General features: G+C 35.3%; 1 protein-coding gene across 1 annotated transcript in view; it reads left to right on the top strand.

Annotated features, from left to right (window-relative positions):
* Positions 1 to 136: 136 nt before the first annotated feature.
* Positions 137 to 27,732, top strand: part of LOC150105448 (patched domain-containing protein 3-like) — a 67,885-nt gene continuing 40,289 nt past the window's right edge. Inside the window, exon 1 of the mRNA XM_090393966.1 lies at positions 137 to 1,136. Coding sequence (XP_090250092.1) covers positions 137 to 1,136 — 1,000 coding nt within the window. The remainder of the gene's footprint in view (positions 1,137 to 27,732) is intronic.

Consider the following 27,732-nt stretch of genomic DNA (forward strand, 5'->3'; position numbering starts at 1 on the left):
TTACCTGCTAACTATGATTCAAGAAAGCAGGTTATGTGTGTAGGCCAACGGCCGTTGTTGCATCTGTATTGTTCTGTTGGATTTTACTTGAACGTTATTCTTAGTATCGTTTCAACGTGCATTAAGCGGATTGAAGATGGCATTTTCGTGGGACTGTGTAGATCGTGCTGTTTCATGGTTGTTCTTGCAAATGGGCCAACTTATAGCAAAACAACCCGGTTATTTTATTATAGTTCCGTTGTTACTTGCAGGATTGCTTGGATCGGGATTGCAAAGGATACGTTATGAAGATGACCCAGAATATTTGTTTACTCCTACTAATGGACGTTCAAAAATTGAACGAAATATTGTAGAAACCTTATTTCCAATGAACTCTTCCAGAAATTTCGATTTGAGCCGAATAACACGACCTGGTCACTTTGGTCGTGTAATTGCTATTGCCAAGGATGGCGGGACTGTATTAAGGACAGAGGTTTTTAGTGAAATTAAAGAGCTCGATATGATAATTCAAAATATCACTATCTTCGAAGAAGACAGATTCTGGAGGTACGGAGACCTGTGTGCGATACAAGTTCATGGCAACTGCTTTAGTAATGACGTGTTCGACTTCAAAGCTCCAATTGCAAGTATGGAGGACGGGAACTACACCATAAAGTATCCTTTGATGGATTATGGAGACAGAGTTTACTTTCTTGGAGGAGCGTTGGGAGGTGTTTCACTTACCGAGGATGACACAATACAAGAATGCAAAGCCGTTAATCTCATGTATTATTTAGACTGGAGTACTACCAGGTCTGAAAATATGGCGAGCCATTGGGAAGGGGAGTTCTTAGATACGATAGCGTCCTTAGAATTTGAGCACATATCCTTGTCCATGTTTGTATCCTCTACGCTGAAAGAAGAACTAGAAAAGAATACTCAAAGTGTGGTTCCTTTCTTAAGTTTGACCTTGGTTATAATGTTAGTGTTTTCTATTATCACCTGTATGATGGCTGATTGGGTTACAAGTAAACCTTGGCTGGGGGTTATCGGCTGCATCTCGTCTATTTTTGGAGTTGCTGCTGCCTTTGGTTTAGTAATATATTGCGGCTTGGAGTTCATTGGCATCAACTTGGCTGCACCATTCCTCATGCTTGGTAAGTGAAACTTTATTTTCATCCAATTAAGGAGATAACAAAGAAATAACTACAATTTAATGAATCGTTTTACATATGGGGGGGGGGATTAGAAAGGTAACGTGAAGATTGGGATCGAGTTTCATTTCAGCTCTGAGATCAGTGAGATATACGGAATTCCCCACCCCCCCAAATCAAACGCTTAGAGATCTGTTAGCTACCGCTGATAATACCACATAGGGTACCATAAATAGGACTATACTCAAGTAAAAAGCAAGGATTTTACAAATGTCCCAGAAAGTAAGTTTTGAAAATGTAGAATCGATTACTGAATGAAGAAATGTGCCTTTTCTGTTTTTTTTTTGTTTGTTTTTGTTTTGTTTTGTGTGTTGAAAGAAACATTGCCACAATCCTCCAAATTATCGAGGAATGTTTCATTTCCCCAGCAAGTTTCTAGAAAAACTGAATCAAGTAATGATTTGAATAGGAATTCAAGGAAATAAAATGCTTTCACATTTACTCAAAAGAAAGCGATCATATGATGTGGAATCACTTAAATTTGAAACTGTCTCGTGCATATTACAAATGCATGTAATATGCACGAGATACTGAACTGAATTACTACGAAAATAGGATTACTTTTAAAACATAAAATACACCACGACGAGAAAACTTAGCACATTTTGAAATATTCATTACATCTAAAATAAGAATAGCTTGTTAATTTTTAAAGTGCTCTTGAAAATGAACGTAAATGTTATTTAAATTAAGGGGATATTAAATCCCACATGGTTTTAAAACCGAATAAGAAAATCAAACATTCTTATCTGAGAGTTTCATGCCGAATATAGTCAAGTATAAAAATATCGGCTATTACTAGCGTGAGCTAATACAAGTAGTACTAGTATGTACTAGGACTACTTGTACGATATGTGGGATTTAATATCCCCTTAATTTAAATGTTTATATCGCCGAAATGAAGCCTATTGGCTCTTTATATATATTTAAATGAACGTAAATGTTTTCTCAATTTGTTTAATTTAGTCCCATTATGCATGAAATACGGCTAGAATCATCTTTTAATTGCCACTATAAATATTCTTGAATAAATTGTAGAGATCGGAATGACTTTTTGCTAGGGTAGAGGGAAGGATCTATTATCAACAAGTCATTGAAAGAATCATAACCCTTAAGTATGAAGGCGCAATGGAGCCAATTTTCGTGACGTATCGTTCAGGTCTAACGCGTACTGCAGCGTGAACCGGCATGCCTGGGTTGTAGTATATCCTGGAATTCTATTTTTGGTTTCTTCAAGATCCTGCCGCAGTGTAGTAATGCTGTTATTTAGTAAGACAATCGTCCTAAATATTCATCCCACCCTCGGATAGTTAACCTTTCAATTAGTTAATTTCCTGACAGCAGGATATTCCTTATGTACCTTGCATATCTGTCCAACGATTTTGCGAACTTAATTTCTCTTCAGGTCAAAACTGTTAAAAGGTAGGAAGTTCAATTTCAAAGTGATACTTTATGAAATGTTCCCATCTTTGTTCTTACGAGATCCAAAATGCTTCAGTTTAAGTCATCCCGAAAAGAAATGCTTCAGTTGTAATGGTATTTGGAAAAAAAAAAAAAAAAAACTTGATTTTTCAATACAAGGTGCATCGATAATTTTTTTTTTCCATTTTACGGAGGAATCTGTTAAGCTTAATTGGAAATTTAAAACACGGGTGGAAATCAGCAAATATCCATAGTTCAACTCCGAACAGAATGAGCTATTTTCCTCTTCATTTTTTTATAGCAACTTCTTACAAAGCCAATATTCACATTTCAATATTTAATTTTAAAGCTTTTTTTCATTTTCAGTACTTGTAGGCTGAGAAATTTTAAGAATCGCATTACAAATGCTATTTGCAGTACAGTGGTGTTCTTTATTAGTGACACATCAAACAACTTAACTTGGACCAAAATTAAATGGAAGAGTTAAAATGTAAATTGTACTACATTTGGTATTCCCGTATGTCATTAAACTTCATATTAGCGAAATTGTTTACTGTTATATGCATAGTGAAATGGAAACGATGCTATACGCAGTACATTATCACTGTCATTCGTTAACTCGTCTACTTGTCAAATAACGTCAAACCTATTCTTAACATTACCCGAAATCGTTCGCGTCACTAAGAGAACAATCAAGCACCTGAAACAATTATTCAAATAATTATTTAAAAAATAATAAAATAAAATAAATATATGAATCAGCCCAGGAAAGGTGAGTATACAGTGAATAGAATAAAGATTAGTCAGATTCCAGTCCTAAGCGATCACTTTTCCAAGTCTGATAAGAGGTAACACCAATAAGTATCTGGTGTTACTGGACAACAGAAATGATCTACCATCCAAAAGTATTCGTAAAACATCCGTGACTACAGCATGTTTTTAGACCCCACAATGATATTCGAAAAAAAAGATCGTCAACAAGGCAAGCTTAATTATGCGTTTATCGAAGAGGGTACTCATTCTTAGTGTGATTATTTCAAAGATCAGATTTTTTTTAAATATGGCAGATGATTTGGACTACTCAGTATTAGATCAATTCTTGTTTATTGAAGAAAGTAAATTTTAAACATTCACTATGACAAACCATTCATGGATAATCCGTTGGAATATTTCAATGTTGAAACCAAGGTGACTGACAGATCAAGTGAAGTTTATATCAAAAGAAATATAAAAAAAAAAAATTTGGAGAAAAGTTGTGAATATTAAATTTATAGCATGGTGGGTATCGGAGGAAAAAGAAAATCTACCTCCATGCTAATTAAAGGCTTCAATTTTGCTCAAGTTGAGTATGAAAGCAGAATACGATGTCCTATAACTCCAAAGGATAGAATTATTTCAGTTATCTTTCTGACACTTCACATGTCACTTTCCATGCCAGACAACATAATTAATAACAATGGGAAGCATTTGTAAAAGGAAAACAGTTAATGAATGAGCAAATGACTTGCGGTTTCTACCTACGTGAGTTAAGTACGTGGCCGGTGTTGATTTAACACCATATTCTATAATTGCGGAATTCGATTACGACGGTATTGCATCAAGTAAGAATCTCAACTCAGGAACGGAATCCTTATGCAGGCCTTTTATTAATAAGCGGGGCTTTATTAAGGGTTCACTTGACATATATTTCGAGCTGTAGGTTCTCATAAGACACCACAAAAAGCTTTAAAAGAACAAAACTATCTTCTTGATACTGTAGCAATTCTATGTCGGCAAGTTCCATTTTTCGAAAGTGGAGTGTGGTTGCGTAAATTGAATCTAGAAAGGGATTGTAAAGCTATTGAAATAGAATGATAACCAAAATCCGATACTTTTCATGACCAACTAATTTCGTTTTAGAAAACAATTCTCAGAAAATTGGCAAAAATATTTAATAAAATTCAAAAGGTTCTTATATATGTTATTTTATTACAGCTTAAACTGTGTATGAGTATTTTTACAAGTTTAATGGCAAAAAAGAATTGGTGATAAAAACAACATAATCCGACAGTTCACTGCTATTACTGCGTCCAGCTTAACTTTACCGGAACAGGTATATTGCGCTCAACGGGGGAGAGCTTTTGCCTGAGGCCAAAGTGAGGACACTAAACCTACTGAGCCACTACTTCAGATGTTCAGCAAAGGGAAGCCAAACGCATGACGTCACGTTATTGGTAACGCAGTCACGGCACAATCCGGAAGAAACGGAACACTATTCCGCAGACTGAATACGCCAAGGAGGTAGTCTCCTTTCAACCAAAGAGACTGTGCCATGGTACTAATTTCGAACAAGACGACAGTTATGTACCGTACAACAATTCACATCCGGTACTAAATGACGGTCAAAATATTTTCAATGGCAGCAATAAACTTATTGCCACAATAAGAAACAAGTAATTATTTTTGTTAATTTGAATAGAACGTTAATATTTGAGGGCTAGATAATACAAAAGTAGGGAAAACTAAAATGCCCTTAGTTATTGAAATTCTGTATTCTCATTTACTTTTGTGACTGAATTCCTCCCCCCCCCCCAAGTCTGGAGTGGTCAAATACCATTCTCGTAGTCCAATATTTCCTATTTTGTCGTCTTTTAAGTTTTTATAAGTTAGGTAGTCAGAGTAGGGGTTTCTTCTCACAAGACGGGCAACTAGCCAGAAGAACACACACGAACGGTTAAAGGACACACTGGCCTGATAGCTTTGGCTGCTTTTGTCCTTAATTCTAACCATGCTATCTTCTCATATCTTGGTGATTACGCTATATTGCTGATGTAACGTAAACAGTGTTTGAGTTGACGAGAAAGGAGACAGTACATTTTTACTCACTATAAACGCTATTGATGAAACCTATTTCCATCACTAGACTTAAGAAATGTTGAAGTTACTAGTTGACATCGCTGATTATTAGGGAAAGAAACATAAAACCTGTAGTCTATTTTTCAATGTTTTTGTATTAAAATGATAGTTATACACAGAAAACTTCTTATAGTATAAAAAACAATAACATGACCCGCTTTTAAAGACTTGATAATCATTAAATCAACCGATATAGCCTCGACCTTTTCAAATAGTTTCTTTGTCAGTGTATTACAATTCGACAGCCAGATTGTAATATCAATGGATTTTAATGGGGTGGTTAGCTCAGTAGGTATAGACGCTCTTTTGGTGGGAAAGACCTAAGTTCGATTCCCGTCTATGACGTGAGGAACATTTATCTGGTCTCTTTCGACTAAAGGTAAGTTAGCCGGTCTCATACGGAGGTAGAGGTTTTTTCACCCAACAACTCGGGATTTTCGTACCTGAGAATAGGCAAGCCGGCATTATATATACACACAAATACATACACTTAAGCCCTGATTATGAAGGCTCAATCCCCAACCCAAAAAAGGGGCGGGGAGAACCCTCATACGAGTATTATTATTAATGGTGGTGATGTCTAGTTTTTTCCCCTCACTAAAATGACCTTCAAATTAAGTAGAACTTCGACTATTCTTTCCGAAAGTTTTTCATTTGTTATGTAATGAATGACACAACTGTTAATAAATGTCAATTGGGGGTAATTACAAATTACTAATGACAGCCACGAATTCATTTTACGACCACATAGTTCTAGTTCACTGTGAATAAATCTTCAGAATTGTAAAAGATATCCGAATAAAATTCGGTATTTTGTAAACTGGAATATAATCATCTAACGCACTGTAAACGCTTAAGAAAAATGCGAGTCAACGAATAAATTGAAATATCTTGGTTCTGTAGAGAACTATTTGCCAATTATGTTCTTATGAGGGAAAACAAGTGTTAAATAATTATAACTGATATTTACTTTTTCCTCACTTCAGATCGAAATCAGACTTGTCATTGTCTTGAACATTTTACATACTCCTGAAGGAGTTATTGTCAAGCTCTATTGTTAAAAAAAAATACAGGGAAATTGTGCTTACCGAAGATTTTTAAGTAGGTCGTATGTATTTAGCATGTGCTTAGCCCAAATACTGGTTCACAAGGAAAAGGGGTCTCTACGGAAAAAATTTCAATGCAAGATGCTTTGTTGGAAAGAAAGGTAATTTGTGTATATTTACATGATTCATGGGAGGATGAAGTGCAAAACTCAAGTTTGACTTAACCTTTTTTTAAATCTGCAATGAGTACCTTGAGCTTTTCGCCCCCTGGGAAAAAAAATGAAATGCTTTGTTTGTTAATACAATTAAGTACTTACAGGAATAGGGAACTGATTAAAATTTTCTAGTATCTAAACTTTCATCGCGGTCACTAATAAGCTCTGAATGCAAGAAACTTGCCCCAGACATTCATAATTTCTTGTCTGCTTTCTTATACATGAACAACTTGAGAAATGCAGTCTCAAGTAGCTTAGTTGTTAGTGGTGATGTCCTTCGAGTGGAAAGATCTGGGTTGCTTTCGGGTCCAAGTAGAACTATAAGGACATAGTGAGATGCTAATAAGTTTAGTTACCGAGTTTCGTACAGAGGTGACATCTACAGAGAACAGATCTATAGCTATATAATACTTACACCTGTCAGCTAGGCCAGCAAGTGGATATGATTAACATGTATTAAGTTACCAGGTCGACTCTAGAGAAGTTGAGAAAAGACAAGCACTTATGAAACACGATATGAGCACCGTATTTACTGTGCGTAATTCGTCGAATACTTTTTTTTTAATGAAGTCCCAAATGAAGTCTACTGCGTAAGGAATCTAGGTTGGTCGGAGACGCATTCAGCGACGATCCCTTTTCTCATCAAAGCAAGAAATAAAACGTGCGATTTCTATTGTATATATTTCCCACATAATAGGTTCAAGGTTACGGGGACAGCTGTTTCATTCTTTAAGCAGGAGAACACATTTTTAATATGCCACTGTTTTATTATACACGGAAAGAGGCAATTTGAAAGCAGTACTTCGAATATATTTTCAAAGTACTGCTACAATAAACGAATATTTGCGATAACTTATTTTTTTATTCAAGATGTGTCTTCGTCCCCTTTTTTTGTAATCGATCTTGATATTGCCTCAATAGCGATATTAGTGAATAGTTTATATATTTAACTTGCTGCGTGCTCTTTTCACCTGTTTTGTCACCACGCCTGAATGAGGAGTACAGCAGCCCATTACATCTGAATACATCTAAACGAAGCCTACGAAACAGTGATGACCCGACGGGAACCGAACCTGTTGGGTAGGTAAAGCACCTCGGGGTAGGGAGGCTTGTGCCAGCCTCGGCGAACTAAGAAACATCAGATGTCTGGTTCTCGTGGCCAACTTCGCGTGCAGGTCAGCATTTTTTACCTTGTCCCTGACACGAAAGTCGATATTACGTAGCGCGTTTTCTGAATCGCTTTAAATGATTCAAGTGGATCTTTGGAAGGAGTATTAAGACTTAAATCTTAACTTTGTGAAAAATCCGCGCTCATTTATTCTCAACCTGCTTACCTGAAATTAACCCACACAAAATCATTGATTTTTTTTTAATTCCCTTATGGAACTTTGAAAAACTGCACCCGATACTAGCAAGCTTCTTTAATATTATACTAAAAGCAAATTTCTAACCACTACTATTATACTGAAGCATACATGAGATTTGTTACACTAACATAGCTCAATCTGTTTTACAGACCTGACTATTAATTTCCCAAAATTACTGTATTAAAATAAAAATGCGTATCACTTCCTCAAAGAACAGGTCTATTGTAAAGAGGGAAATCTTTCAGCTACATTTCAAAATATAAAACGTAGAGCTATGGTTCGATATTAAGTGACAACATACAGATCGCTCACACCAAAAATCCCCGTTTGTACTGACTGATCACTTCAGACGTAAAAGCCGCAGTGAAAGCCTTGTTAAAACTAATGAGAAACTTTTTTTGAAGGTATGTTTACAATAACGCTCCTGCTAATAAGGCGGTACAGCATGGTATAGTTTTCTGTTCTTCTGAGGCAGTGGAGGCAATTGTAAATGCTAAGTTTTCGGGACAGAACAATACTTTCAAGAGTCATGGCAAGATCACTTGAATTCAGACTAGCAGAATTTCATTTGATACTATAAAAGAAAAGAATTACTTTTTACTAATTTCTTACTCGATATATTGTTAAAACTTTAAAATCATGACTACTCGCCTACTGATAGGATCCGTTGATTTAACATTAATAGTCTTCGCCTAAGTTAAGATGCTTCAGTAGTAATTGACATGGTGATTTATATCAATGATTCAATTAAATTTATCAAATTCTTTAAGTGCCTGAAGGATAATATTACAGGACAGATTTACATCCTATTATTACTAATATTTAGTTTTACCGTGGTTCTTTGTCTCGACATCCTCGTATATCACCTTTTTTTGCGAACCTTTCCTTTCCAATTTCGTTCAAGTGCCTAATCCTATCTTAGATTAGCCTTGCTGACATTCCAGAATGCAAACAAATGTCAAGTTCCTTCCTAATATCTTCATTTTTAATCGTGATTCTACAAATGATTCTATCTGTTCACTCTCCTAATTTTTCTCATGACTATGGTCTGGTCTTAGATGAACTGTTTTATTTCTGATTCTTCTTATTCCACATAACCATTCGAACTGACTCCTCACCATATCAACTTTTTTTATTATGTTATGTTTCCATATCTAATTTTCCATCTTTGCTAAAAACAAATTGCTAAAGAGAACTATTTCAATGATTTTCACACAAAATTTGTTACAAAAATTATTCAGTTTAGTTAAAGAATCCAGCAGGCTGGTAGCAAATTGATTCAAGAGTAAGATTTTCACAAAGAGCTAAAATCAGCTCTAATTTTGATATCTGGCATAAATTCACTTTTATTCATATTTCTATCCTTCGTGATAGAAATTGACGTTCATATGGAACAATCTTCTCGAATATTCAATTCTGATTTGACTTAAATATAGAACATGTATTGCTCTGTAAGAAAGTTCTGTTTATGCCATAACATTGTACCGTTTTGAAGAGCTTTTCTCTTGACATACTCTCATATTTTTCTATATCTGCAGAACTTAAATACGAATGCTTGTAATATTCCTATCATTTCAATATTTTTCGCCTGTATTAAAGGTGAAAGTCTGATTCCTAACAACTCTTATTTAGCCTAAAATCAAGCTAGTTTCTTTCTCCCACATTTTTTCAAACTTGCATAGCATGCATAAATCTTGCCAGTCAGTAGCTGTAAATTCCTTTTGTGATTATCAGTTTTATTTCCCTTTTTCACATGGGTACTATGATGGCGTTCCTCGAATCATCTAGAATTCGACCTCATGACTAGGCGCTTTGATTTATTCACTGCGGCCACTGTTAAACTTATACATCAATATCCAAACATTTCTGGTCAAATATTACTATTTGAGCAGCTTTTTTTTTTACATTATTTTTATTTGTTTCGGATTTCGAAAGCTGTTCTTCTGAATTCGCCTGTCAAATCAGTGTGCCAGATTAATAATAAACGACTAAAACAGGATTTGCTGCAGAGCAAATATTGGGCCCCAACGATGCTTGTATTACAAGCAATCTAGGATTTTCGACAGTATCTGGTCTGAGCTGTGGCTCTTGATAAAGTTAAAATCAAGTTTCACAAACTACAGTTTAACCCATCATAAAATGAGTTATACGCTAATGTGACTCCAACGTAATATCGAATTCACCAAGTCACGCTATAACACTCATACCTTTTTTTTACTTGTGGGTCATTAGGATAAGGAAGAAATTTCGAATGTTTACAGATGAATGGATGATTGCTATAACGACTCGTTTTAGTACTAGTTAATGCTGAATAGAATATTAAATATGACAACTGTGTTTATTAGCGGAACATTCAAACTACTAACCGGGAAGTATTCAAGAAAACAGCGAAATGTGTCATTAAGAGGGGAGCGGACGAAAATCCTATCATCAGGAAGCCAAAAACATTTGAGTTAAAGTAACGTAAAAGAAAAAAAATTGGGACAAAAAGTTCATATCCAAGATTCGCCTAGATAAATGGTATATTATATAAAACAAAGTATTCGAAAATTAAAGCGAAACTCTCAATGCAGAAAATGCAGGTCTTCTGTTTTAAATTAGTTTGTACAAATCGTCACAAACATGACACTATACAAGGGTGATATTCGAATATAACTGCTATATTTTTTCGACTTCAGATTAATAGCTGAAGATTAAAAACGGTGAACACCAGTTATCAAAGCATTTAATAAGATTGCGACATGATCAGGGATTGAAAAAATACGATAGCTTGGGTTTTTTGGCGATCTATATTTGCATTACCCATAATGCTTATAGGAATTATGTAGTAGGGAAGATGGGCTATGCAATAAAAAAAAACTTGAGTCGTGACTTAATTTTTCAATATACTTTAACCTTTGTGCATTATATTGTGTGACTTCTTCAGAATTTTGCCATTATTTTTATCTCATCGAGGATAAATTAAAGTATTTTTTAAAATATCGCAGTTTCAACTCTTGCTGAACTCGTTAAGGTAAACTACATCAGTCAATAAGATATCACATTTAGGTGACATCTCTTCAAGCTCAAACTGTCTAGAAACTACTGACTTCGATATAAGAGTTTCCGGAGTAACCATTGGAGAACAATAGTACTTCGAAATGTCCAAGTACTTAAATTTTTAAACTAAACAACTGGGACTGGGTGGCCAATTTCGTATCCACTGATGTTACTTGACTAACAACACGAACATATCTCATTTGCATGAGATGACCCAACCAGTCGCACATTCGTATCGGACGGTAAATATAAGGTCTCTCATTGGTATTCAGAAATAACTCGAGCAAATCTATTTGTTCACAATGTGTGTGAGAGACATTTACAAAAAATATGGAAAACAATGATAAAAACACTAAGTATTATAAAATTGCTTTAATTATCAAGTATGACCTCTGAGATCCCTATTTTGCTTGAAATATAGCAAAGATAAAAGATGAGGCGAAACACCATAATGTAAAATAGGAGACAACAAAATAGTAAGATAGCTATTAAGATTTCCAAAGCAACTGAGGTGCAGTTAACTCGTATACAGTTAGTGAATTTTTTTCTTTTAAAACCAAGGTGTAGGAATATATATACCTCCCGGTTTTGATATTCAATGGCCATGAGTTGTGGGCCGAATAAATATCTTTAACCTGTACAGTGTTTGTAAATTCGTTAAATTTTTTACAGTGAAAGTAAAGATTCGATGTCTTAAGCAGAGTATGCCACATTTCCTTAAATTAGTTTTACACCGTAATGAAGCAGTAAATCTTTTCTCTTATATTCTGTTTGATATCCAGTACATTTCGTTTATACATGAAGATGCTAGATTGCAAAAAAGTGGTAAGTTCGAAGTAATTGTATGCTTGAAAAGAAAAGAGTTAAACCTTAAGATTTTCTTTGGAACAGTGTAGATTTTTGTACTTACTTCCAGAAATATATTGTAATATTGCGTGAGCATAATTCCTTGATACGGTTTTTTTCTCTAATTCTGTGCTGCAAAAGGTACTAAGTACCAAAAATGAGCCCAGATACTAAGAGTAGTAAGAATAAAATTATCCGGAGCTTGATAGTTGCTGTTTATAAGTGGTACTTAAGTTTACAGCGCTACGTGAGTGAGATTCGTGTAAAAGAATAAGTTACGTTATTATAGTTAGTGGACTAAGGGCGAGATAATCTGGAAAACTTGCTTTAAACATACTTAATTAATCCACTTCAAGCGTCTAAACCAAAGGTAGTAGTCTGAAACCAGGCGACAAATCTTTTATTGTCTGAAGACTCAAATACTAGTGCCATTGACGGATTTACACCCAGTCAGTTTGGTGGAGAGTAGGTAAGATATCCGCTCGGTCAGTTGGGCTAACAATATTTGGAATGTTTTGGTGGATTCGAAATGCATTGTTTTTCCTGTTTATAAGTATATAGTTTCTGTAGTTCAATTTCAATATTATCATGTTTAGTACGTTAACATTGCTCATACCGCAACACGTTAAACACATCGGGGCACTGGCTTTAAACTTTTTTTTTGGTCAATTGATCCGAAGCACTGAATACTGTTGTCACAATCGAATAGTTTATTAAATGTTTCAAGTCTTGGTTGTCTGGCGAAAAAATATTTCTTGTCAAATAAGTTTGAACCGCTTATTCACAACAATTAACTCATACTAATGTGTAGATTTATTTTTCTTTATATCCATGTAAACTTTGGATAATTTCGAGTGAAATCATCTGGTGGGAATGAGTTGCTCAATTTGATTTGGATGAAAGCGAGTTTGTTACCCTATCCTTAAGATTTTCCTTGCAACCTATTATGACAGCCACTTTTTAATCGCTGGGTTCACAATTTCGGAGGGTTTTAAAGTTAATCGCAGCTTATATTCGCCGTGATTTTAAGAAATGTTTTCTCAATGTTAACGAAAACAAACTAGCTAGATAAGTTTCTTTTGAAGAAGCTAAGCTTGTCCTGTTTTCAGATTATTTTTTTCAGTGGCCGTTTGTAGTTAATGATCTGTAAGTTAATTTTCTTTGTTAAAAATGGTGGAACAGTTAATCTTTATTATCAAAATAATATTCGATCTTCTAAAGACATTACTAGTCTCATCAGACCTTCAACGTAAGTCTGACTAGGGCGGCAACAGAATAAACCACACGAATTACCCGAAATTCATATTTATATCTTAAACATGGCTACTACTAAATATTGCGGTGGTTAGGCTGTTAATAGTTACGTGTATATTTATACAGAAATATAGGTATGTTACATATTTAAAAAGGTATCCGGAAGACCAAATTCACAGCAGTCTGATCGACTAACTCAATGCAAGGAAAGAGGAAGATAAACAAATTAGAATCAAGGGATACACGCACATTTGTGTATAAATGCACAATACCGAAATGTTGAGCGTCACGTAAGGATAATTATTATAAATTTTAATCTCTCCGCCAGATCAAATCTAAATTTTTATTTAAAAAAACTATATAGATTCACTGCCTCCATACTCTACTTCTGTAGGCCACATTCCTCATATTTTCTATCCTAACCAGTGACCTTTCAGTTAAATCACATGTTTATATCAATTTATCCAATTACAACTCACTCATGATTCTCATAAATGTTATGCAATCCCTCCACACTCTTAATGATGACCTCTGAAATGCCTTTTGACATCAATTAAAACGCATGTTGAATAAATTATATATTTAGTTTGATCCTTTATCCAAGTGTAAGCAAACAAAGTTTTCGTCAGAAGTATCTTCAGGACTGAGGCAATTCGTGGCAAAGATGGAATAAGTTCTCATCACTTGCCTTAGTATCCCATAATGTAAGCCAAGTGAAAAAACTTCCAAAATGTTGAATAAAGTTAAGCCATAATACAATTTCACCGAAACACCTGATACGTAAGTGAAGCTTCTTTTAATTACACTGAACTACTCGCTGCCTTACCAATATGAGTCGTACATTTAATTTCCTGTCAATCGAGATGTTAATTCTTTATATTCGTCAACTTTTCTTAAAGGCTGAGTATTTGATTTCTGCTTATCAACTATATTCCTTACAAAATACATATGACCGCATTAAATATTAAGCTCCTTTCTTTCTCTGTCCACTCTTACCATATCATCCTGTAAAAATTAAGCCGAAGAACAGACTTTCACACCAATGGAGATCTCACTCTTCATATTTGAAACTACGTGTATAAATATACTAACAAAAGCTCGAGCACCTCACCCTCGAATACTTTACTTCTGTTCAGCTTTTCGAAGACTCAACTCGTCTAAACATTACTTCCCGTTGTCTAGCTGTTAACTAATATCTGCCTACCGCTAAGTGATCATCTGTACATATCTGATCCATTTTTTAATCAGCTTCTTCGGTGAAACGCTCTCCGCCAAAATCCAGATTAATCACATCTGAGCCTTTACCTTGATCTCTTTCCCTTGTGACTACATAAGCAAATTGTCATAACCGACTTTCCAATACTGAAACCATGTTATACACTGTTCTATCGTTAATAGCGTTTCAATCAGTGATACCTGGATAGATCTCTATATTTTCCATTACCATACAATACTAACGACTGTTAAGTAATTCCCCACTATGATTAACTACCCTTACTTATTGAAATTGCGCGAAATTTCCGATCGGTCTCAGCAATGCATTTTAAATGATCAAAAATGGACTTGACTCTCTTCTGATTTGAAGAGATAGGGAAAAGTAACTTATTATTGAGGATTTTAATATAGGAGATATTTACTAAGGGAATGACAGCTGATAATACCAGGGGTAGTTCATTTTTGGAGCAACATTGTCCGTTATCTGAAGCAACAATGTGACCCTAGTAGAGGACATAGTACGGTATCTGATTTCATATCAGGAATTAGTGACTGATCGTATTGATCAACTGGAATCCCTATAGACATCTAAGAAGCTTATACTACCAAGTCTTTACAATTTTTTACTAGCATTTTTGCTGCTAAACAAATTCCTGGCCTTCTGTTATCTAAATCCTTTCTTTTACTCAATTCATTAACATTTTCAATAAGCGGTGTATAAACTAGTTCATCAAGAACTCGCGTAACTGTATGTATTGATGTGCTATGGTCGAGCTGCTTTATTTCAAATGTGGATAACATAATCTGCGATGATATTTTTAACAATTTATCAAAATACCGAGAAGGCCATTCGTTTTATTAGTGTTTATTTCTCTGCTCATGACAGAATTCGCAATACAGGAAGACCTCATTTCACGGCTAGGTTCCCAGGCCCACTGTAAGTGAACCGTTCATAAATTGAGAATTACTGTTTATTTTTGATTAACATCTTATATAAATGTTCATAAATAACATAAGACAAGTGAAAAATTACAGTAAAATGCTGTATAATGGCATAATAGAGAAGCCTTAATGACATGGGCCTTGTTGACGATAATCTGAATTGACAGGTGTCTTGTCCTTCCTGGTTAAGAACTACAACAAAGATGTCCTTTTTTGGGGGGGGTCCTCCTCTCCTTTCCTTGCACATGTTATAATATGGTTTCAAAGCATTGGTTACAATTCTATGAATGGAAAAGCTGTGTTCCCAATCAGGATCATCACAGATTCACACCAACGTATTTTACATCTGTGTTAAAGCTCATGATTACTGCTTGAGATACAGAAATGTTTTGATTCATATCGTCAATCCACAGCACACTTTTTTTATTTCCATCACTTCATTCCTTGAAAATGATATTCTTGACACTTCTGCATTAATAATTTTTGTATGTGAACGCTTTGTTATTTGCATTGGTCACTATTGTTGAAACTGTAGAAAGCATTAACTTTAATGCTTTATGCACATCAAAATGACTCATCTTATTCGATGCGTCGAATCGCTTCCATTTTTCCCCAATAGTGATTTTCTCTTCCCCCCCCTAAGGAAGACGTGAATCGATAATAGGTTAAATGACATTTTTTTTAAATTTATTGTTTATTTAAGGGTAAAATCACTTTTTAGCAGTTCTTACGACCTCGTTCACGGCTGACATTTTGTAATCTCTGCCTACAATGCCAAAAAAGACTCGAACGCTGCCAACATGTTGCGTTTATGCCTTTTTTTCCCCTGTTAACTTGGAAACGTTGGTTCATTTGAACCTTTAAATAGAGGAAACGACTTACAATGAGGTCTTTCCGTACTTAAGAGATTCAACATTCACAAGTCATTTTATAAGAAAAACGTGGCACTAAATGGTAGAAAGGAATTTTAAATACTTTAAAAACCAGTATTTATTCATATGGTGCTTGAAATCCATTAGATTTCGTGGCAAGGATGAGTATAATTACAGTGCAATTACAACTATAACTGCAGCATTAGTTAAGTCTCCCAAAATTATGGAGGAAAGAGCTTGAATCAGTGGAAAGGGACTAATGCTTTAAGGCCAGGAGGATAGTCAAATATTTCGCTATAAATCCCTACATATAAACATTCAGGAACACAGAGGTTTATTTCTACACTGATTACTTAATCTTTAACGAACTACTGAAATTTGAAAATCAAATTTTAGTATAAATTAGCGCTGGAGTTTGGGAAGTGTTTGCTATGCAATAACCATAATTTTACTTCACACAATCCTGAACTAATTATAATAGGCAGAATATTTTGTTAAACAAATGATGAATGGCTTGACCTGGAGAGTTAACTTTCATGCAGCATACAACTTCAGACTGCTAATATAAGGATCGAATAGACATGTTTAAAGTGGAAAATATTCATGGTATCTATATCGTAATGGAATGTACGTCATCGCAAATAGGGTGTTCTGTATATTCAACTATCTACCAAATCAAATGAAATTATTTGGTAAAGTTTAGTAAAAAGCCCAATGTCAGGCTAGTTCAAATTATATTCAGCAGCTAGATGAATGAATACACGACGGACTGAGTTCTGCGTATGTTCTGGCTAATACTAAAAAAAAAAAAATTTTTTTTTTTGTAATGAGTTTTGTTTTACGCTTAGATCCACATTATAACATGCAGAATTCCAAAACCAAATCCGACGGATAAAAAGGACTTTCCAGGAGGAAAAAACCCTACCACCTCCATATGAGACCGAATTCGAAGTAGTCTTTCCACCCAAGGGCAGCGTCAAAATCAACTGAGTTACTGAGGCTCTGCTCGAAACTACATGCTTTAATATTTTGTCAAGGTCCATTTCAATCGAATGTGGACACCTTAATAAATCCAGAATATTTTTAGTAATAATAAAGTTGGCCGGAAACGGCTACGCCTAGATTCATGAAATAGCTAATTTTGTGTTGCATGAAAATGCCTCTTCAAGCAAGTCACTTTTTTTTTTATTAAAGGACATTTTAAAATCCCCTTAACTGGGCTCTAAGTTATCACTAACTTAGGGCAGAAAAGGTAATTTTGAATCGCCATAAATACCGATCCTTATTTGTCATATTTATCCACTTTTAATTTTTTTCGATTTAAACTACAGCTAGTAGCCAATATTTTTATATTTAAAACTAAATTGAATTTTCTTACTTTTCCTACGTAACCGATCCGCAAATTAAGTTAAATGATTTAACTTGACACTTTAAAAAAAAAAAAAAAAGCCTGGCTACCTGAGTGGATAGTCTCCGCTTTCCTATCAACCTACTTGAGTTCGAATCCCGCATGGTATCACTGCTCATTCGGTGACGACGATTTCCTTCTGGTACGAAATATTTCGAATATAGACTGGAAGGGGGGGGTGGAATTAAAGGCTTTTCAACTGAAGGTGAGCTAGCCAGCTTCACACGGAGGTAAAAAGTATTTTCTTTTGCTAGCTGGCAAACCGATCCTCCGGACGATACACCCCGGATACATCAGAAGAATGTAAAACTGGTTACATTAGCAATGCCTGTAAACATCTAACCAGGAAACTCAACTAATCCAAACCTCGGGTGAAAAGAATCAGGAAAGAGAAACACTCACAGCCACTTAGCTGTTTTCTAGAAGCATGAAGTGGCTGGGGAAAATTCCATATTTTATTTCAAGAGCAGGATATCCCGATTACCAACTTTACAACGGATTTACAGTTTTTCATAGGTGGAATTCACATTAAAGAATAAAACGTAGACGCCAATACACTATTCTAGTCTACCACCAAATTTTATAGGCTACGCAAAATCAGCAGCCAATAAATTTTCATAGGAATTTCATTATCATATTAAATGCCAAAATTATTAGCGTAGATATCATTTGTATTCTTTGAAGTTCATAAAAGCATATAATTAGAAATCTAGAGAACTGATTGATTTTTTTATTCAGAAAAATCGAACGAGAGAACGTAGTACATATTGATGTACCGCGATAAATCAAATGATTTATCTCGGTACATATCATTAATTTAATGATTTGTACACTTAACATTTCACGCCAGATTCGTATTTTTAGGGAAGAAGTTAACTGAAAGTAACTATTTTTACAATATTGCGCAAAACTTCCTTTCCTTGCGTAAAGTTTTCATTAGGCGGAGAGGCAAGAACTACCTGATCATTACCACGGAAGTAAAACAACAACGCTTTTTTCTGGTCAGACAATCTGGATTCGAATCCAGTCACTCATGTATGGAACTATTTTCCACTTTTAATACTGAAAATTCAAATAGCTGAGCATCGAACATAACATAGCTAACATGAGGCAGTGAAGCGTATATGCTGTTACTTTAGAAGTAACATTTAAAGCATCAGTATTAAATTTTACCCACTCATCAAAAATCTTTATTCATGGATTAGAGATTGTGAATAGGATAGCTAAATGCTTAATAACTTAAGTGTTAGAATTACTTCAGAACCAACATCCAACAAATCAATCCTGCTGTCCCGTATATTTGAAGAAACACGTTAGTTAACAAATTTTCAGTTTTAATCAAGGCTCAATTCTCGGCAGTATGATTGAAGACAGTTTCCTCATTTGATAAGTGAGATCTTTATCTTCTGTTTCCAAATCTAGCATTAAGTGACATTGGTACCAGATGAATGTGACTGTCTAGATTTCTGTGGAATTTTTTCTTTCCCATTTTCCCGCCTTCTGTTAAAGAGATTACTATTAGAAATATAGATATTAAAGTTTTGCAGTGACTAACGAATGGTTTCAGAATGCTCATTCTGAAATCCATCTTACACGAAACAACCTGTTTCTCAGCTGTTATGAGAGAAGTGCTTCTTGCAGACTGTTAAATTATTGGTTTCACGTACGGCTGTATTTTTGCTAATCATTCATTTTTGTTATCCAAGTATTGTGAATTTATCAGGATTCCAAACCACCTTATCCTTTTCTAGTTTTTAGTGCGAGAAAACAAGTTTCCAAAATGTCCTGAAATTTAAACGGCATCCCATATTCTAGTAGATGCATCAGGAGAAAAACCTTCCAGAAATTAAACAGGATAACCTTCGAATTTGGCACACATTGTACACGGGAAGAAAGTAAGAGGGGCAGAAATCCAGGTGTTCACACCATTAAACATATATAAAAAAAAAAAGCGATTAGAAATGGATTGAAAATATGCTACCAAAAAAAAAAAAGTACTCCCACTTATTCTTCCTCATAGATGAAGTTTGACCGAAACGACTTAACTTTATGTAATACAAAAATGTGAATCATGATTTATTGAAATAAAATGCTGTGCGCATTTCCCAAATGAAATATTTGTGAAATAAAAAATTAGTTCTCACTTGTGTGAGAAACTATCAAACGTATTTGATATGCTTCGACTGCAATTCCAACCATCAATCCGGACCTACAAAAAAATCATATCAAAAATAAAATGTTGCAGTTAGTTGCAGGTTAAGTGCAATTATAAGAAATGGGAAATATTAGTATACTGATACTTGCAAATGATTTTTAGTGCATCTTACAAAAAAGTATAAAAACTTTTTCACTCTGTTTCTTTTGAAGGGATAATACTAGTGCTACTTTAAAAAAAAAAAAAAAAAGTGACATACAGGCTATCAAGATGGCTACTTCCTAAAAATATCTTGGCAGTGGCCTCTCGGGTATAAACAATGTTGAACTCCATTACTGTAGTCATGACTACCGACAATTTTTAGCCGTTCTGTCCTACGGTTACAATGAAGTTTGATCATAATCATATCTTTTAATAATGAAAACTGCGTAGCTCATCTGTGTTTTAGTCTTATTGGAGGTCACTTCAGAGCTAAAGTAAGCAAAGGGTTTCAGCAGTGGGATTCGAACTCCATGGTTGGCGTTGTCCGCTCGCTAACTAGCTGGTATACGTCGGATCCGTAATTTTATAACCAAAAAGAACATTTTCTCACTTTAAGTGTATTAACTTGGTTATGTTACGTCACGTCAAATGAGATGCAAATCTTTGCATCTCGCATGGTAACATGTATTTGCAAGAAAGGAAAAAACCCGCCAGAATAGACCATTTATTATAGCATCCATTAAAAAACTTGATGAAACGAAAGAATTGCCATTACTTGTCCAGTAAGACAATCATATCATGAAGTATTTGTGTAAATTTACTTTCTCTGAGAAAAACTATGGTGACCTGTGGATAAAAAAAGCGTAGGTCAGAAGTGGCATCGAATGGAAACGTATTAAGGTCATCGAGATCCTAAGCTCCACTTGAGAAAGTGCGTGTATAACGTAATACAAACATCAACGGTTCGATGTTCTTATTGGTGAGATGAACTGTCTAGGTTGTTCAAACACCTCCGTCCATCTACAGAAAATAGGTCAGCAGCGGACGAAGTACCACCAAAACGACAGCAATAGTCTCAACGAGGTAGCGATAACTGCAGTCTCTCTGCCAAGACGTGACTAGCGGGGATCTGACACCAATTCAGCGGGGTTTGGCACAATTACGCCCTTCTTGCCGTAGGCCGCTCGTGCAATGACCTGGCGATGCCGCGCTGTCTGGGTGCACGTGCGTTGACAGCACTACGCGTACTCTGAAGGTCATATAATATGGAAATTTATCTAGGATTACGCCTGGCTCCAGAATAGCTTCTTCCGTGAATACTGACTATAATTGCGGATGTGTTCCTGGGACTCGGCTTGCGCGCGTGCGCCACAGAGGAAGAGAATTCCTTCAGACAAGTACCAAGAACATTTTTCAAAGATGTAAAGAATCTAATTTTCCTCAGAGAAAGTCTTTTTCTAAAAAGCAGTGAATTACAGTACTAAATAGTACGATGTAGTTATCTTTTAATGAAGTGTATTTATTAAGGAATGCAATGAAGGAGAAAAATATAACATATGGCTTGTTATATTCATCTTAGTGAAATATTGATTAACTTAAGTATTACGCTTTACTGTAAAACATTTGAATTCATTATTATGTGAACTTTCTGTTGTATGAAATTTTAGACTTCACCTGTAGCCAACAACGTCTTTTTAGGGTAAAAATGAAAGATGCGGACGCACAGTACAGAATTTCAAATTTCCTTCCTAAAACTAATAAAGTAGGCAGTTTTAAGAATTAAGAAAAAATTAATATTGGATTTACGAAGCGAGGCTTATTCCCCGCCTGGGAATGAAGGGAATGTATATAGTACATTTGTGGTGTCCCTCTACAGTGAGAAACAAAATCGAATACCGGCTTTTAAATAGTAACTAAGTTTCCTTAATTTTAAATTAGTCATCAGTAAGAACTTCCCAACTGTGGAAAACAACTTCAGCAAATATTTTCATTAAACAGTTGCAATTAATTGTTGGTCCGTAGGTTACAATCAACTGGATTTTAAAAACATGCTGAAGAAAGGTGTGGAGAGAAGCATAAACAATGTTTTCGCACACAAATGTCTCGATATTTATCCGTAAAAGTATATGGATTATAAAGTATTACCGATAATTTAAACGGTCTTCAATTTTAAAAGTATCTGATAGCCTGTTCAAAACAAGCTAAAATTTGGAAATAAAACTGAATACTTTCCCTTTTAGAAAATACCACTAATGGTTCTTGCCTCAACATTCCCCGTTATTAAACTGCCATAGTAATATATTTGCTTGCACAGTATTTCCACAATTACAAAGTCAGATATTTAATATTTAAAGAAAATATATTTTGTAATCCCAGACACGAATTGGAGGTTAAAGATCAGGTGGACAAAGCTTGAGTAGAAGTTAACTTTAATTTTTAAGAACTATGCAATTTAACATTGAATTTAAATCGCCGCCAAACTAAGTAATGCAGCAGACACATTCTGCTGAATTCTATACAAACTGATTCTCTGTTAGAACAGACGCAATTTCAATTTACAGCTTAACTTCAACAAATCCAGACAGTACATAATAGATGCTGAGATAGTGTACAAAGTCGACTGTAAAAAAAAAAAAAATTGTCTTTAAATTCTGAAACGATATTAATACTAAATGTTCAATAATCACGTCGATTAGGGATAATTTAGCTTACGTATAAGATGATCAGCGATTTCTCAGTTGGGTTGATAACTTGTCATTTCATATTTTTTACAGTCCTTTACATCGACATTCTAAACGGACATTGCCACTACTTCGACTGTCAGTTCATTTACTAAATGAAACAAGCCTTGGTTGGCTTGCAACCTGTTATACGATGAATAAAAACTGATACTGTATTACTTAAAAAATTAAAGTATACCTGTGTATAGATCAGTTGTAATTTTTCCGTTATGCTATATCAGCTGAAGAAAAACCTGGTTTTTTTTTTTTGGTAAGTGACTAACCCCCCCCCCCCCCCCCCCCCCCCAGATTCCCGAGTTAATCTTAGTTGGATAATCAACTGCACAGATTTTTTTTTCCACTCCTGGTTAAAAGATAATTTTCAACCCACAAAAAATCCAACAGCACAAATAATATATACTAAGCAGAATTAGGAATACGAAACGAAATTCATGAAACTCTTCAATGGTGTTTACGGAGGAAAGTTCATAATACAAAATCTTCCACATTGCGTATTCATTCGTAAGTGGTATAATTTAAAGATGTGGCATATTTAAAAAAAAGAAATCCGGTCGATCCAGTACAATGGATCGACCCGAGCTTTAAGTGTGGAATGGTTGTTTCTGTGCCGGGCACAACTAGCTGGACGTGCTGAGAAAATGAAGTGTCCTTCGTTCCTTAAGTTCATATTACACTAATTTCAGACAATATTTTGTAACAATTTCGTGTGTGATACCAATCCCACCCACGAAATTGTTACAAAATATTATGCCAAATGACGAGGTTCGGCATTACGTGATTATTTGGTGTTGATAGAAGGAACATATATAGATGAAGTCCTCAATTCTGACAAGTGGCATAATCCCCACCCCCCCTCAATTGAAGGATCAAACAACTTTGGTTGGAGAACGTTATCTACCACGAAACTACTGGACATATTAAGAAATAGCCCGAAAGGGATTTCCCCCCCCCCTCGCTATGACCTCTGATTCAGTACATTGAGCGTTCTTCTTATGCGAGAAGAAAATAAAGTACCGAACTCGACAAACTGAGACTTGGCCACTACCCAAATTGGAAATGCTACATGGTGAGCCTCTCTGAGGCTCACCATGTAGCATTTCCAATTTTCAACATTCCTAAATACGCAGTTGACTGCCAATGAATCACTAGGAGGATTAAATTTTCTGGCTGTGTTCTATTCTAACTTTCCTTGATTGCTAAGACTATACCAAGAATAAATTTTCTTTCCCGGCACCACTAAATTTACAGAAGAAAACGAAATGCTTGAATCGTTGGTTAAACTGCGTATCGTTTTGGGTGCAGAGCCATAAATCGAGAGCATACTGAATGCCAAGAAACCCAACTCTGATCAACTGTCGCCAAAAAGATTAGTCCTTGATTCGTGTTGCTGGCGTCTTCTAATCGGGAATCGTCGGAGTAATGTCTTAGTTCAAGTTTGTTACCACCTGTACTTATTGCGCAGTGTCTGTCGCATCCTGTCGTAGATTGCAGAATTATAATCGGTCACCGCATTCCCTTCGTTTTTCTAAACATGTTTGTCGTATTGCATTCTCATTTTGAAGTAGCCTGTCGGTTACTGTGTGAATATAACCAGAAATTATGACTTTGCGAGTAAAGAACCAGAGCTGAAAGTTTCTGATACTTGAGCTGAATAACATCAAAATCTACTTGCGCAGACAGTTCACCTGTTATCACCTTGAATTTGCAGGTGCACAGACTTCCTCCGTATCTTTTTCTTTTTTCATTTATTTTACTTTTTATTATCTACTAAACTCGCAGACCAATTTTACAGATACATATGAACTGCACTGTCACATCTACAAAGTAAGGTAAAAGTATCGTTGTGTGAGGCGCAATAATCTTATGCTTCAGTGGGCTAATTTTACCCATCCGTATAGAACCTCGAGTTAAGAATTTCTTCGCTTTTTTAAAACAGAAAAACTATTTCTCGTTACAGAAATACTTGACTCATAGTTTTAGTTGAAATAAAAAATATTATCCCATAATATCACTGTCAATCAGTTGCTGAATAAGCAGTTAGTATCAGTCGCTGGTCGTGTAACAATAAGTTTAAGCCAAAATAAAATAAATGAAACAAACCAATAGTTACTAATTTCCCAATCACGAACGTAGGCTGATAATATATATACATAAAAAAAAAGGCTTACTAGTGAAGTATACATTAACAATTAAGACTAGTAGCATATCGTACGTTTCGTGACTTGATATTCGGGTTTATTATATATTGCCTTGCTATACCAAACATAGGTAAAATTCCTTTTACCTAGAACTGGCAGAGTTCATGCACTGGTCGTAGATGCTAATTAGGGTGTGTGAGTGTGGAAACCTCCTCCACCCACACACTACACCTAAGTAGCATATCGGAACCCGCTTCAGCCAAAAACATACGTTTTACGAGAAAATCATTGCGTCGATAAACTGTATGTGTTTCTTCTGGACGATGTTTTCCTAATGAAAAACCAGCGTTTCGGGAGTTGGTAAACCTTTCTACCTCCGTATGAGACCAGTTAACTAGCCTTCCATTAGGTCCTGATATAAGGTCTTCGTGTCCTACACAGGATTCGAACCAAGGTCTATTCAATATTTTGATGTCAGTAAAATTTTCTATTATAACAGACACAAAGAAAATATCTCATTCGATCTTTGCTTGCATGTAACTTACAATGACATTTCGCAGAAGTATAACCCGGAAAACCTTTTGTTGTTTTATTCAGTTGCAGAAATTTCAATGCGATATAAAAATGCTGAATATTCCGTTGTATTGAAGATCGCTCTATCAAACGTCACGCTAAGCTTTATAATGCTACCTACTTATGAAAGAAACAGAGGCACGATTCTATCTTCCTGAAATTTATGTTTTATTTGTAACCGTGAATCAACTCAACCAAATAGCTGCACGGCATCCATTCGATAAAAGGTATACTTGGCAGTAGCGATGAGAGTTCTATGTGGAATTATAATATCTCCAGTCACCTGTAGTTGGAAACAGACTAAGTATGAAAATGCAAGAGGAAGTCGTTACGGCAATATAAAGGTAGACTGCGCAATGAATTCACGAAAGTGTGCAGTTTACTGAAGGGGATACCAGTCTGTCTACTTGCATAAGTGATCAAGATATAAATGGAACTAGCTTAAGATTCTTTAAATAGCGGACACTTGAAAGATGCGCACCATCATTCCTGTTAATTGTCTGACGAGATGCATAACTACATAACTGAATCGCTAACTCGACCTAAGTTTTCCTTCTTACTCTAAAATAAGATAATATTCAACTTTACGGTGCATTTTTGTATTACATGTATGACATGATTGGAAGGGAGAAAATTTCGTTCAATTAAGTGACCGATTCGAACCTCTAATCTAGAATACTACTCGTGTAATTTGATTTGCTTTTTGAAAAGCATTTTCTCTTTTCCAAAAGCGAAGTCTGTAGACTAAAAAAAAGAATATATTAATCAGAACTTCTAAGAACTTAAACTAGAGAAATCGGTGTATATCAAGGTATCTTAAGAATAGTGGTAATCATACAAAATGGACTTGGCGATAGCACTTCATAGCTTAAATAATACATTCTTCTATTTTAATATAGGCGTAAAACTGGCAAATACTTCTAGGACAAACCACTTAAACTGTTTATCCCTATTCTTAAAATGCCTTGATATACAAGGCATCTTAAGACAGTTTGAAGTGGTTTGGTATACATTATACCAAACCACTTTAATCGATGGACTGGTCTTTCGTGTGAGGGATATCAGAAAAATACTTAATAACCAAGATACTAATTCCTCCAGCTAGTATCCCTTCCTCCAGTTGTCTTAAGATCTGCTCTAGAATTAACAAACTGTTTACCCCTATACTTAAGATGCCTTGATATCCAAGGCATCTTAAGAATAGGTGGTAAACAGTTTGAAGCGATTTGGCCTAGAAGTATTTGCCAGTTGAACGCTTGAATGCCTATATTAAAATAGAAGATTGCATTTAAGGTTGTTGGGCAAAACTTCTGTCCTAATTATTTCCATATCTCATCCTAATGGGATAATAGCAGCACCTCCTAAGAAGGAAGATGTCGTGGCATCATTTTCTGTTACGTTTAAATTACCAAGACAAATCCTTACCTACACCCTGACTATTAAACTAAATACCCTCATTATACCTCCTTTGATCTTTCATGTGGAGGATCAGAAAAATGCTCAATAACCAAGATACTAACTCCTCCAGCTAAGTATTCCTTCCTCCAGCCAGGTGTCTTAAGATCTTGTGCTCCAGAATTAACATCCATCCTGTATAGCCTATAGAAGTTATAGGCGATAGATTAACCACTCTCGTTCGACATAACATCTCACTAACATTACTCACCTTTTGGACACAGCTCACGAAGAGCTTTAGAGAATGTTGTGTGGTTTGTGGTGGTTCTTGATAGTTTTAAGGTATTTGATGACAGTACCCTCAATTTCTCTTCATCCACAGTCCTTCAGTACTCAGATGAATCAAACTTCTACATCTTCTGTGGGCAACTTTAACCGGTAATCTTCTAATCATTCCCGAGCAGAACTTTAATGCTACCAAACGCCAATCCTATCTTATTTCCCGGACGATCATACCTTACTTTAGATAATGTTCTGCTCACCAAATCAGTTTTTTTTTTTTATTGAGCAGACTTTCGCATCTAACTTACCTTGGCATTAATACCACGTTCATAGTCTTTTCAAGTATTATTTTTCGTTCTAAACGGTACTTGTCTTCTCTTCAACCCCAACATTTCATAAATTCTGAATTTACCCAAACCTTAGAATACTGTTTTCACATCTGGGTTAGAGCACCAAAAACCTCTCAGAATTTTACATTACATCCAGGAGAAAGGTTTTACTTAATCGATGACTCCCCCCCCTTCTCCCAGTCTTTCACAGACGTTGTTTCTGCATTCTCTTCTATAGTATTTCCATAGATGATCCGCTCCCCTCTAATAATGTACAAACAGGGACTGGTTAACATCCATACATCATTCAACTACGGACTAGCCGAACGAATTTCTCATTCTCCTCCTTTATATTTCTGTCCATTAGAACAGCCTTCACCACATACAACCTCCAACCGTTCAAGAATTCTGTATTCACCCATT

This window comes from Typopeltis vanoorti, chromosome 6 (assembly GCF_054136105.1).
Source record: "Typopeltis vanoorti isolate ZY-2024b chromosome 6, IOZ_Tvanoo_1.0, whole genome shotgun sequence".
Classification (NCBI taxonomy): Eukaryota; Metazoa; Arthropoda; class Arachnida; order Uropygi; family Thelyphonidae; genus Typopeltis; species Typopeltis vanoorti.